The 13,530-nt window shown below is 45.7% G+C and overlaps 1 protein-coding gene across 2 annotated transcripts; it reads right to left on the bottom strand.

Annotated features, from left to right (window-relative positions):
* Positions 1–3,220: 3,220 nt before the first annotated feature.
* CENPM (centromere protein M) lies at positions 3,221–13,530 on the bottom strand. 2 transcript variants are annotated; one of them, XM_075935931.2, is made up of 6 exons: positions 13,313–13,530; positions 12,307–12,386; positions 8,442–8,540; positions 6,638–6,717; positions 6,030–6,121; positions 3,221–4,745 (listed from the first exon to the last, which is right to left on the bottom strand). In XM_075935931.2, exons 1-6 carry the CDS (start codon positions 13,319–13,321, stop codon positions 4,620–4,622), a joined length of 486 nt encoding a protein of 161 aa, XP_075792046.1. In that variant the 5' UTR covers positions 13,322–13,530; the 3' UTR covers positions 3,221–4,619. The 2 variants fall into 2 exon arrangements, with proteins under 2 accessions (XP_075792046.1, XP_006120582.1); XM_006120520.5 differs by having other exon boundaries at positions 13,265–13,499.

Raw genomic sequence — 13,530 nt, 5'->3', positions numbered from 1 at the left:
TATAGGAGGAAATAGAAATTAATTTCCTTTTTGGCACCCCAACGTTGCTGAATAGGGACAAAGCCTATTTGCTACAGCAATCATGATCCACAAAGCTAGCTGAAAATAGTTCACATTGATTGAGCTACTGTGGGTTTTGAATTCTTGCTAGATGGGCATGAAAAACCACTCCACACCTTCCTCCCATGAGTTGCAGAGGCCATTGCATTTGGACACAAATACAGCTTAACATTTTAGCTTTTGCTCCAGCTGGCTGCTGGAGGCCTCTCCATCAAGCATGGTGACAAGAGGATTGTAGGTGGGATTTGTGCACCTTCTGGGCTCTGTGCCTCCCTGAGTCCTTTCTGTGATGACTGCCAAAATGCAGAGCTAATTAAGCAGGCATTTGCTAGTTACTTTTCCTGCAAGCTAAGGGCAAAGTACTTCAGGCTGGGGCACTGAGGTCAGGAACATTGGTTCAGTGTGTGAGGGTACACCTCCAGGTTTAACTTCAAAGGAATTATTTTCATAATTGTTTTTATTCTAGCAAAAGATATATTACCTATTCCGTATGGGAATGTCTCGACCATGTTGTTGAGAAAGGCTGTTCAGCCCAATTTACTAGTATTTTGAGAGAAGGGAGACAGGGAGGTTATTCCAGTGGAGAGTTCTTAGCACCATCTTGTGGACTGAAGTGGCAATTGCAACTCAAGTTATTAACGGGGAGCCACGACAAGATTTTGGTAAGTGGTCAAGGGCCGCAATTCTATGGAGGGAGTACAGGGTCTGGAACAGTGGGCAGGGTGTACAAGGGAGCTGGGATAAAGAACTGGGGTGCAGCAGGGGGTGTGGTGTCAGAGGGAGTTTGGGTGAAGGGGTTATGATCTGGGGCAGGGGCTTAGGGTGAAGGATCAAGGAGAGGGTATGGGTGCAGGAGAAGATTCTGACCTGGGGGAGGGGTATAAGAGGAGGTGGAGGGTCTGGGGGGAGTTGTGACCTGGAGGAGGTGGAAAAGACGGGATACAGAGGATTTGGAAGGTGGCCTGGGATAGGAAGTTTGTGGGGGAGAGGAAGGGATGTGTCAGAGACAGGCTCTGGGTGGGATGCGCTTACCTAGGCAACTCCCAGCCAACAGCCCTGCAGGACCCTGAGATAGGCTTATAGCCTATCTGCTGGGCTGGCTGCTCCACGTGCCTCTGCTCCAGCGCAAGGAGAAGGGAGGGAGGCAGCTTCACTCACTGCCTCTACCTCCAGCAAAATTTCTCAGTTCCTATTGCAGGGGTCAGCAACCTTTCCGAAGTGGCGTGCCAAGATTTAACCTTCCAGCCCTGAGCCGTGCTGCTCTCTCCACTGCATGCCCCATGGACCACTTGGGTCAATGCAAACCTTTCCATGGACTACCCGTTGCTAATGAAAACTCATTGCTAATTACATAATTATGCTAGTGCTGCAGCTAGGGAGAACGGTTTAATTTAAATTATTAAACAGATTAAGTGTTTTAACTTTCTCATGTTAGTTTATAAAACTTCATTTTAAATAAAGTAAAACATGTGCAACACAAAAGGTTTCAATGTTTTAATTTATGGCAAGGGTGGGGAACCTTTTTTGGGTTGGGGGTCACTGACCCACAGAAAAGGCAGTTGGGGACCACACAAGTGAAAAGCAAAAAAAACAAACAAAAACAAAACACCCCAGAAAACTTCCTCCCAAACCCCCAGCCCTCACTGATGTGGCCCCAACTGAGACATCACTCCTGAGGTGCTCCAGCCCCCATGAGGTGAAAGGAAGGGACAGGGAGGACTGAGGTTCAGGCTTCCCATAGGCCAGATTTACTTTTCTGGTGTTCCAGAGTTAGTGGATTTTGTGGCTATCACCTTAAGGCTCTGGGGTGGGAACAAAAATGAGGGGTTCAATCTGCAGAACAGGGCTGCCAGTGAGTGGGAAAGGGATGCAGGATCTGGGTGGGAGGTGGGATGCAGGATGGGGTGAGGAGGGGAGGGTCTGGGAGTTTGGCAGCAGGAGAGGATGTTTGGGGGCAGGAGGGGATTGGGGGAGTAACGCAGAGAAGGTGAGAGAGTAAGAATGCAGCCAAATAGCTAGTTGGGGAGGGAGGCAAAGAAGCGGGGAATAAAGAAAAGTGCAGATTCTGCAAAGTAAAATTGTATCCTCCCCCCCTCACATCTTCCCTTAGGCCCCATGGTGTGTCCCCCTCCAGCCTGAGCCCCTGCATCATCACATGCTCCTCAGTGCAACCTCTGCCCCTGCATCTTCCTGCACTCCCCACCGCCATATCCCTGTGCCCCCAGCGAACTCGCCAGCAGAACAGCAGTGCTGGGACACGCAGGCCCCTAGGGTGAGGAGAGGCGGCAGGGACAGTCTCTCTTCCCTACCCAGCCCTTTGCCTGCAGCTCCAGGTCTGGGGCAGGCAGAGCCTGGCCAGGCACAGTGGGGCACTGGGGAAGGAGCTCCCTGCCCCTGCACACAGCCTGCGGGGAGCAGAGCAGTGCAGTCTGGGCCTCGGCGCACCATGTATGACTGGTCATCCAGCCTCACCCCCTCCCAAAGCAGAGACTGTAGCTGGGAGGTGGGGGTTAACCCCTTTGGTCCTGGAAGCTGTACGCCCAAGCTGAGCAGGGGCAGCCCCAGGGTCATGCATGCACCTCTCCTATTCTTCACCACAGCAGGAAGCCGGAGCTGTTGCTCCTGCCTGCAGCTTCTGGCTGAAGCTGGAGCTGCAGCACAAGCTCCCCTCTGCACACAGGGTGGAGGAAAAGAGGGCAGAGCCCCCACTCCACATGCCAGTGGGAAGAAAAAAAAAAAATCAGCTCACATGCTGCTTGTGGCATGCATGCTGGGGGTTGCCAACCCCCTCCTATTGGCTGGAAACTGGCCAATAGGAACTGAAGGATTTTGCTAGGGCACAGGGGCAATGCACAAAGCTTCCCCGTTCCTCCCCAGCATTCAGAGCAATTAGTAGCCAGCGGTGTGAGCTGCTGTTTAGTAAGAGTGCTGGCAAAGTGGCCGTGGGCAGGATCCAGTAAGTTGGCGGGCCACCTCCAGCCCACTAACTGCCTCTTGCCCGCCCTTGCAATAAGCTAAACATGCTAAGAACTCTTACACCCAGTTTACACTGTTGGTAATACCAGTGTAGCTAAGCCACTGATATAAAAAATACCTTCAGTTTTTCTAGTGCTCCCACACCATGTCAGTGAATGTTACCAGAGAATACAGTGTGTCTGAATTAGTTTTTCCAATATTACACATTTTATTAACTTAATATTCCAGCACACAATATCAGATTCATAGTTTATTCCCAATACATTTATTTATATCTGTGTCTTAAATTATAATCTGATATGGGGGTTTATATGCACAATGCAAGTTTATAGGCATGTCCAACCTGTAAGAAAGCTACAGGTTATGCAGCATGTTTTTAGCCACATTACACCTTTCCGCCTGTGCAGAAAGAGGGCAGAGATGGCCAAAGCTCTAAGGAAGCTTCAGCAATGCAGATTAAGGACCTCATTTTTAGAAGTACTCAGCAATTGTAAAAGTTAGGCCCTTTGAAATCAAACTTTGTTAGAGAGGAACTATTTTGTAGATCTTCACTTTTAGAGCTAATATTAATAGCAAAACTCATTGAAGAGTGACTTCTGCACTGTTCTGTGAAACAATCACACTTCCATCACCCACTGACCAAATATTTGCCCCGAGACACACCTGTACTACTGACACTCCCCCACCTCTTCTGATGCTCTGCTATTCTTTCTGTCCCATGGAAACTTTTTGACTTGCAGTGGCACAGCACTGAATGCAACTGTCAGACCCTTGAGTCAAGTCGGGAGGAGGGTGTGTGCACTCAGCAGGCACAGTTCACTGGGGAGGTATAACAAAAGAGGATCATTATTTCAAAAAGGAAAAACACCAAATTCCTGGGCTCTATCCTTGAAACCCTCCTCCATTTCTCATTAGATATTTGGGGATTAGAAAGGCCAGGCCAGTCTTTCCTTGAATACTTGCCAACTGTTAGTTTATTACTGCCAGCTGCTATTATTGGATGGATGGATGCATGGATATGATGGCTGCTAAACTTAGCTCCTTGAATGGAGGAAGTTTCTGAATAAGTGGTTTTTGTGTGTGTGTGAGAGAGAGAGAGAGAGAGGCCCTATTTCAATATGAATATTGTAAAAAACTTGCTCTTTTCTCTCTGGTGAAATAATTCATTGGTACTAGGCAGCAGCTTTGCAGATTTCTGATACTTCTGTCCATGATGCTTGTGCCTCTGAAGTACAGCTACTTGTCATGATACACACTGACCTGAGGACCCTGGCTTTGTCTTCATTCCCATACAGCTCTCAGAAGGCTACACAGCTGTTGGTCACTAACAAGCTGGCTTGATTCAAATTGGAACCTAGGTGTGAAAGGTGATCACTAGTAGAGCTTCAGCCACCAATCACCAAACATGAACTAAGCCTTTCCTAAAAAGGTAACAAAAGCAAATAGCAGTATGGGGCGAGCTGGTCTCATTCCCAATCGATAAAAAAGCTTCCAAACAACACTCCCATTTCAGTCCATTTCCACAACTTGAAACAGCATCAAAGGGTATGGACAGAAAAAAAGGCAATGGATTTACATCAAGGTTACTCATCAATGGAGTTTTTCATCAAAGAACTGAAGAAAAGGGCAGAAATCCCCGGCACATGACCAGCACAGATCTGCAACATTCGGACCAGCCGCTGAGCTGTGGCAACTCGGATGCCTTCAGACTGGAAGCAGAGGGAGAAAAACAAAAAAAAACAAAGCCCATATGTTATTTAAAAATAAAGGGATGGAAAATAAAACCTAGTTGGTGCTGAGGCACAGGCAGGATCCAAAGTTAAGTGGGACTCAGATCAACTGGACATAGAGGTTCCCAAAGCTGCTCACCTACTTCTTTAGGGCCAGTGGAAAGCCGGGGGCAGAGCATGGGTGTCAGGTGAAAGCCCAGCTGGAGAAGGCAAGCCCCAGCCGGGCCCCTTCTGGCTGAGGCCCTGCCCCTGGAGCCAAGCCCCGCTCACCCAGGCGATCCTTCCTGGCCACATTAGCTAGTTACTATCAACTGTGTAGCTATCAAGAAGTGGACTTTTGATCACTTTGCTTATCCCTGTACATAAGAAAGGCCACAGTGGATCAGACCAATGATCCATCTAGCCCAGTATCCTGTCTACGGACAGTCAATGCCTGGTGCATCACAGGGAATGAACAGGACAGGTCAATTATCAGTGACCCACCCCTGTTGTCCACTCCCAGCTTCTAAAAACCGTCCAGAATATGCCCCTGACCATCCCGGCTAATAGCCATTGATGGACCTATCCTCCATGAACTTTTCTAGCTCTTTTTTTGAGCCCCGTTGCATTTTGGCTTTCACAGCATTCCCTAGCAATAAATTCCAGGAGTTGACTGTATAACATACACAAGGAAGTATTTCTTCATATTTTTAAAACTTGATGCCTATTAATTTCATTGGGTGACCGCAAGTGTTCCCTTAATTTCCCCATCCAGGTGCGGAATACTTTGTGGATGTGCACCACCAACAGAAAAAACATGCTGACAGTTTTGGGCAGCTGTGGCTGCTCTATGCTAATCAGCTGGGAATCATCTGAATCGCTCCTGAGTGACTGCCCAAGCACACAGCTTACAAGGAACACCGGTAATCCCCAGGTTTTTGTTTTATGTGAAAGAGTAATAACACTTCCCTAGTCACTTTCCTCCCTTCCTTTCATGATTTAGCTGATTGTATCTTTCTGTGCAAACACAAACTAAATAGAAATTGTTTAAATAAAAGCAAGAATAAGTTTCTAGAAGCACACTGAAACTGTACTACCTACACTTCAAGTGAGTGTGTGGGTTTGGTCTTTGCCTTCAAAACATGCATGCAGTATAGACTGGTAGGCTTAACTACACACCTTACCATGATTTATTGATCACATACCAGATATTGTTAGCTAACAGGAGGATTTACTGCCCCCCATCTCTCACCCACCCTCAGTAACAGAATTAAGCATTCTTACATCCAGCTCACAGAATATGACAGGGCTGCAGTAGAGGTTTCCCAGTTTCCGGACAGCATTCATCTCTACGCTGCAGTGATTCATTCTACCGACTTTACCAGAGAGAAAATAGGAAGGCATTAAGGAGAGTTTTGCAATATTCCACAGCCCATCCCCAGTGGAGAAGAGCACAGAGGAATGCTTAGTTCCATAAATGCTCCAAATCTAGCATACAGCAAGCATAGCCCTGGTCAGATCAAAACTCATTTGGGCAGTAACGAGTAGGTCAAACAGAATGGCATTGAGTGCGCCATGAAGAAAAGTCCACGGGAAGACGTTTTGTAATGCCATACAAATCAGCCTTGAAATTCATATCCAAGGGGATAAGGGCAGAAAAGAAATGTCTGATTGGAGGACTGAAGGCAAGGACCAAGTGAGGACAGAAATGCATTCTGAGCTGAGGAAAAAAGGAGATTCAACAGCATTTAAAGAAAAGTTTCTGCCACAAGCTGTTGGCTTGTTTTGTTAAAGGGGAAGCCACTCCAGGTATTGCAAGGACTGAAATAAAAAGTGATGAAACACCAGAAGGAAGAGGAGAAAGAAAAAAGTAGATACTTAGCCATACATACCACCTGTGATCAGGAAGCACACTTTCCCAAGGAAGAAGTTGGCATCCACATGTGGTAGTGAAGCTTCAACATTCCTAAGACTGATGGAAATGGAAAGAAAAAGCACCTCATATAATCCACTTAATCAGAGGACAGGCTAGTGCTAATCCTGTCACCAGCACACCAAGAAGCTAGAATAGCACAAAAGGAGAGACTTTTAAAGGCACAAATGGCAGATCAACACGCACCTGCTACTGAAAGTCAAAAGAAGTAAGGTGTAACTACCATTTAGGCCTTTGAAAGTCACTCCCCTTTATGCTTAGATACTAAAGATGGGTGCTAGAGAAGCCATGAGACAGACAGAAAAGAGAACACAATCTAAGAGTAAGGATACCATTCAAATGAATGCATAGCTTGGTGGAGGTTTTTAGAGGAGACTAAGGGAGCTAGGCATCCAAATCCACTGGGCATCTAATTCCTTTACAGATCTTTAAAAATCCCAGTCCTTGTATTTTATAGTGACTTTCACTGGGTTGTGACCTTTTGAAAATCTGTTTAAGTCCAGAATCAAGGGTCACAAATGAAGTAGCTTCCCCACCAATGAGGTTTTAGCCTCATTATAAAAATACAATGATGACTGGATTTCTCTATGTATCAGCACTGAGGTGAAGGGGTACAGCTGAGAGGGATGAAGGATAAGATGGGCAAAAAATAGTTTCTACCCAACATCATCACATTAGTCCTGCTGACCAATACAGACAGCTCCAATCCCAGAGGGATCTCATTAGCAAAGCCATCATACAGAGTATCTGCACACACCACTGACTCAGGTCTGACTTAGGATTGTTAAATTTTGATCAATCAGCCAATTGACTAGTCGATGGAAATTCCTAAGTGGAGCGCTCACTATCCCACTGTGCCTCTCCTTTTGAAATGTACAAGAGCTGCCATGGCTCTTGTAAGTTTCAAAGGGCGAGAGGCAGTGGGAACCATGTCAGCAGGGAGCAAAGTAGTCCCTGCTGGTAAGGGGTTCCCTTCTGCGCCTCTTCCTTTTAAATGTACAAGAGCCGCAGGGAGCTCTTGTATGTTCAAAAAGGAGAAGAGCAGCAGTGGGACTGGCGTGAGTGGGACTGTTTCAGTCTCTGCTTACACTGTTTCTCTGATGCCCCCTACCTCTCCTGCCTCCTGCGGAGACAGAGCTCGGGGGGGGGGGGGAGAGGTGGAGGAGTACTGGCTTTTAAGCTGGCTCCCCGCAGCACTGGCTCATGCCCCCTCCCCCTCGCTGCCTCTCTCTGACAGACAGCAAGGGGCAGAGGGAGCGATAAGTCGAGTTCCTACTCGACTACCCGATAAGCATTTGCTTATTGGATAGTTGACTAGTCGCTTACAACCCTAGTCTGACTGCCTAGAGTAGGCCAGCTATCAGAACCCTGCAACACCCACCAACAACTTGTATGTTGTTTACATTTTACAGAGCGCATACTTCCAGATTTCAATACACCTGACTCTTCATAAGCAGTTCACTAGCTGGATCGTGAAGAAATGCCACCTTCCTTGCTATGGCAAAACAGCGAACAAATCAGGAGTGCAATAAGAAAGCAGGTTTTACATTATTTATCACTGCCATGGGCAGAATAATAGCTGTATGAACTACTGACCTGTTCCAATACAGCAAGCCCAGTGTTTGAAAACCAATGGCTCCATGGGATTCTAACCACCACAATAATGCAGGTACTGTGGCTGGAGAAGTTTATCCCAGATTAAACTAACAACTAACTCCTTCCTCACTTTCTCCTTCCACTGTTCCAACTTCTTCTGTATTTACCTGTATTTGCTTTGTATGTTAATCAGAAAGGCAATCAGGTCAATCCGGGGCCGTATATGGTCTCTCTCAGCAGGTAAAGGAAGGGAAGTTGCCACATGGCTGAAAGACAAAAATAAGTTTGCAGGTTTACCCAAACTTAATGGAGTGATGAAACTGAATCCATTTCACTAGCCACCTTCTTAGCTAGAATGATTAGCAGGAGCAGATTTAGTACCATGCATTTATACGTAGCTGATGAGACCCGTTACATGTTTAAGCCTATTCACAGTCATTAACAGCCACAACTGACAGTTAGTAGCTTAAACTTTGTTCCCTTCACGTTGTTTAGTGAGGCCATCTCATATGACAAGTTTTCTCCAAGATTAGTCTTGTACTCCTCCCTATGAAAGCCCAAGCAAAGTAGTAGGAGCTATGCTAGAGATCCATCTTTCAGATGAAAACACAGAAGAGGGGTTCCAACAGTCATTAGCAACAGCAAGGTTGGTTTTCCTTTTTTAAATTGTCAGAAAAAAGGTGTTAGTCCTGGTCTCCTTGATCAATTTCAAGTCTAGTAGCTGTCACGGTCCAGATATGAACTGGCTACAGAATTTACTTGTGAGCAAAATACAAAGCCATACCTGATAGAGCATTAAATAATCTTATGAGGAATACATTTGGGCTATGTCTACACGGCACAATCTTGTGCCAGAAATATGCAAATGAGGCTAAGCGCAGAATATCGCCGAGCCTCATTTGCATATCTGATGAGCTGCCATTTTTGCGGAAGAGGCTCTTGCACAAGGAGCGTCTACACTGCCCCTTCTTGCGCAAGAAAAACCCTCTTGCGCAATGCTGTTACGCTGATTATTTTCAGGAATAAGGCATTGCACAAGAGAGTTTTTCTTGAGCAAGAACGGGCAGTGTAGACGCTCCTACTTGCGCAAGAGCCTCTTCCGCAAAAATGGCAGCTCATTAGATATGCAAATGAGGCTTGGCGATAGTCCACGCTTAGCCTCATTTGCATATTTCTGGCACAAGATCGTGCCATTGTAGACATAGCCCAAATGTATTCTTCATAAGATTATTTAATGCTCTATCAGGTATGACTTTGTTTAATTTAAACAAGATTTTTATGTACAACACATATAATAGCTGAACACTGTAATTCATTTTGTCCGTTACAATAAGTATATTTTATTGGCCTAAAATATCTCATTTATTTACAGTTAAATGAAGAACTGTACTTCTGTGGCAACATTGCATGTATGTAGGACACGGTCAGTAAATAGCACATTGCATTCTACATCAGACTCTATCCAGTAAAGTACCTTAGGTTCTGTAAAGCTGTAGTATATTTTAGATATAGTATATTTTATCTCCTGTGTATTACGGAGGGAGGGTAGCATCTTCCCAGTTAAAACTTTTAACCCAGCTCCCTCCAGTGTGTTTAATGATAACCAAACCCTGCAATGCTCAAAAAGTGATCTTTTCTGCTTCCAATACGGTCTGCTTTATGTGTGTCTCTCCCGCCACAACACAGACACACACACACACACACACAAGATTTTGAAAGAAAAATGGAAGCCATTTCAGAGATATGAGAGTTTAAAAGTTGGGGATGAAAATTATATCTGGAAAATACTTTTATTTGTAACACTATTTGTCAAAATGATTTGGCCTAAAAACTTCAGATGAGTTTTATGAAAAAGTTCAGAGTCCGATCTTGTGCCTTTTATTATGTTTAAGAAGCAAAGCTGCATATTTTGGAGGTTTTCCATGACTTAGAGTTAGTAAGGTCTGGAGGTCCCCAGTCCAGTTGATGAAATCTGGCAAACCTTGCACCTTTCTAACACTTAAAACTTATAGATAGACCCTCTGGACGTATACAACATTTGTATCCACAAAAATGAGCTGTAGATACCAGTGACTATAAAGTGGATATCCATGATTTTGCAGACCTCTACTTATAGGTATTTGTTAGGCAAAGCATAAGTATAAAGTTAAGGTAGTAATGCAGTGGTCTCACAGGCTTTGATGCTTGTAGGACAGTAGCTTTGCAAAACTAATTAGGGCATAAGGCCCCAAAAGCTTAAAGCATAAATAGCTAACAAAGACCAACCCTCGATCATAAACTATCACAAGACAGACTGTGGTAATAACTAAACTACTGATAGGTAACCACAAGAGATTAGTTGATATCAGCTTGGGATATTTTAAGCTAGAGATATCAGCAGATGTCTGACCACAAGGTTCCATGTAACCTGGCTGTGACCCTGGTGTACGTGCCTGGGAAGATGTCAGGATGATGATGATGGTCGTCATCATAAGGGGGAAGAGGATACCTAAAACTTCAGGTTGTTCTGCAAGGGAGGATATAAGATAAGGATGCTCCACACATTCTATATTAGATCTACCTACCTCACCTGGTTGGAGTGCTTGTGATTTTGCTGAAGTGTTAATTAGACTATTAGAAACACGGAAAGTATTTTTTACGTGTGAATGTCATCATTGCCAGGCACATGGAGGCTCCCAGTTCAACAGTAATTCTGATAATGTTCAGTTTGACCTTGGGACAAAAATCTATCAAGTTTCAGAATGCTAATTGTGGAAACTAATCAGTAATATTATAATTAACCTACAATCAACAGATTATAAATGCACTTGCTAGTGGATTTGAATGGTCCAAAAACAATCACAAAAACAAAATTCATATCCACAAAAATGAGCTGTGGATACCCGTGGCTATAAAGCGGATACCCATGTTTTTGCAGACCTCTACTTATAGGTATTTACTACGCAAGGCATAAGTATAAAGTTAAGGTGTTCCTGTGGACAATTATGACGTTTTAAGATCATCAGTGGTGTTGTAGCGAGAGAAATACACACTCCTCCCAAAAAACAAGGTTAACGCATTTGCTCCTGTTGATATTTGAGCCAAAGCCATTACATTAGTAACAAGGGGATTCCTAGACAAAAGTTAAAATTCCAAGTGCAAATCAATAACGTGAGGAGAGATAACATACATAAAAGGGTGAATCTAGGAAAAGAATCACAGCTATTGGACATTTTACAAGGATACTTCAAAGCTAACTCACAGACTGTGCTTTTGTGCAAGATCGCACCAATGTAGACACAGCCAAAGAAAAAAATTCTACTTAGATGCTTGTATTGCACTCAGCGCTTATCTCTAAGCACCTGTGCTACACAGGGGCTGTGTCTAGACTGGCAAGTTTTTGCGCAAAATCAGCTACTTTTGCACAAAATCTTGCCGCCTGTCTACACTGGCTGTGAGTATTTGCGCAAGAACACTGACTTTGTACTGTACAAAATCAGTGGTTCTTGCGCAAGTACTCTGACACTCCTGCTCAGGGATAAGCCCTCTTGCGCAATAAAAGCATTCGCGCAAAATCATACCAGTCTAGACACAGCCATGGGCTATAGCTACACAGCAGCTAGGAATAGTGAGGGCAGACAGACTTGTGCTAGCACACTAAAACTAGCAGCATGGATATCATGGCACAGGTTGTGACTCTGAATAGGCACCCAAGTTTAGTCCCAGGTGGCTGTCACCACACTGCTACTTTTAGTGTGCTAGCTTGAGCAGAGATAATGCAGGTCTTTCTGCGCACATCAGGAGGCATGTTCCCAGCTGCAGGATAAACAGTTCCACAGAGGGCTCACCAATGCACATTATCCATTTCTTGCAACACCTCAATTTAACGTCATCTGCCGTATATACACAATATTGCATCCACAAGCCTATCTGACCAGATATCAATATGAGGGAGAACCTAGAACATAAAAAAAAAGGCACAAAAAACTTGGCAAAGAATAATTTCAGAATTGAATTGGGGAAATTTTTGCTCCACCCTTTCCAATCACTTACATGTTTATCTTGAAGGTTTTTTTCTCCTTAAGAATTGCCTCTGCTAGCTGTTGCTGCTGCTTTTCATCAGTGCCCACCAACTGGTCAGGAAGGGAAAATAACTTGTAAATGCAACCAGAAGACTGAGGGAAGTCACTAATTAGCACCCTTTGCTTTGAAAAGTCCCAGGGTAGGTTATGAACTACAGGGCTCAGGGAAATCAGTTCACACTCAGTCAATACCCCAAAGGCACACCACAAAATGAGGGAGAGATTGCAGCCACCTAGCCCTATTTGAGTCTGCACCTGTCAGACCCCAGAGCACATGTGCCCAGTTGTACAGAATAGAGATCTGAACAGGTAATGGGTTACCCAGGAAGCATCACCCTTAACAAATGTTTATCACTGGCAAGTAACAGTTAACTTTTATCTGGTAGCAGCCTGCTACAGGAAAGGGCTACCGGCTCCCAGGCCACTCAGAAGCAGCTGGACTGGAGCAGCTCCTGCCTGCTGGAGTGACTCCCATACCCACGCCCATTTAATCAGTTAGGTAATTAAATGGGATTTGACATCCTTAGTGCAGAACTCACAGGCCCCCGCACCAGGGTAAGACCTGGCAAAGATTTAGGGGCAAAGATTTAAGGAAAGCAGAAACAGCCGGGGGGGGGGGGCAGTGTTGTATCCCAGCAGAGCAAGGTGCCCTTGCTAGCACCTCACCCCACATGCATGGGCTGGGGCTCAGGGACCAGCCCCACCAACCAGCCCCTGCTCAAACAGTGACCAGACATGACTCTGCTTAGCCAGAGGGCGGGGCAAACAAGCCTATTTGCATAAGGAAATCAGCCCACCAATCAGAATGCGGGGCGGGGTCAAAGCCGCTGGTGGGTTGATTGGCAGCAGGATTCAGTTGTCGAGCGGGAGGCGGCAACGGCTGGTCCCCGGCGGGAAAGGGACGAGACGCGGATTCCTCGTAGACCTACCAAGAGGGCGGCTGAATTGAGCGTCGGAAGTTTGTCGAAGGGCCTCACCAGCGACATCGCAGCGGAGCGCCGCGCGACACCCAACGCGCCAGGATTTCAAACCGCCGCCACGTTCTGCGTCCTCACCGCTCCGTCGTGAGACGCACACACCGCGGCGTATGCTGGGCGGAGTCACCGCGCGCCACTGCGCATGTGCGCCTCTGGGGCCGGGAAAGAGCGCGAGATTCTGTCTCGCGGCGCGAGATGGGCAGCAGTGCGCGTCACTC

The sequence above is a fragment of the Pelodiscus sinensis genome, chromosome 1 (assembly GCF_052426305.1).
Source record: "Pelodiscus sinensis isolate ZL-2025 chromosome 1, ASM5242630v1, whole genome shotgun sequence".
Classification (NCBI taxonomy): domain Eukaryota; kingdom Metazoa; phylum Chordata; order Testudines; family Trionychidae; genus Pelodiscus; species Pelodiscus sinensis.
Note: the sequence above shows the minus strand (reverse complement) of the source record. Positions and strands in the feature narration are given on the sequence as shown.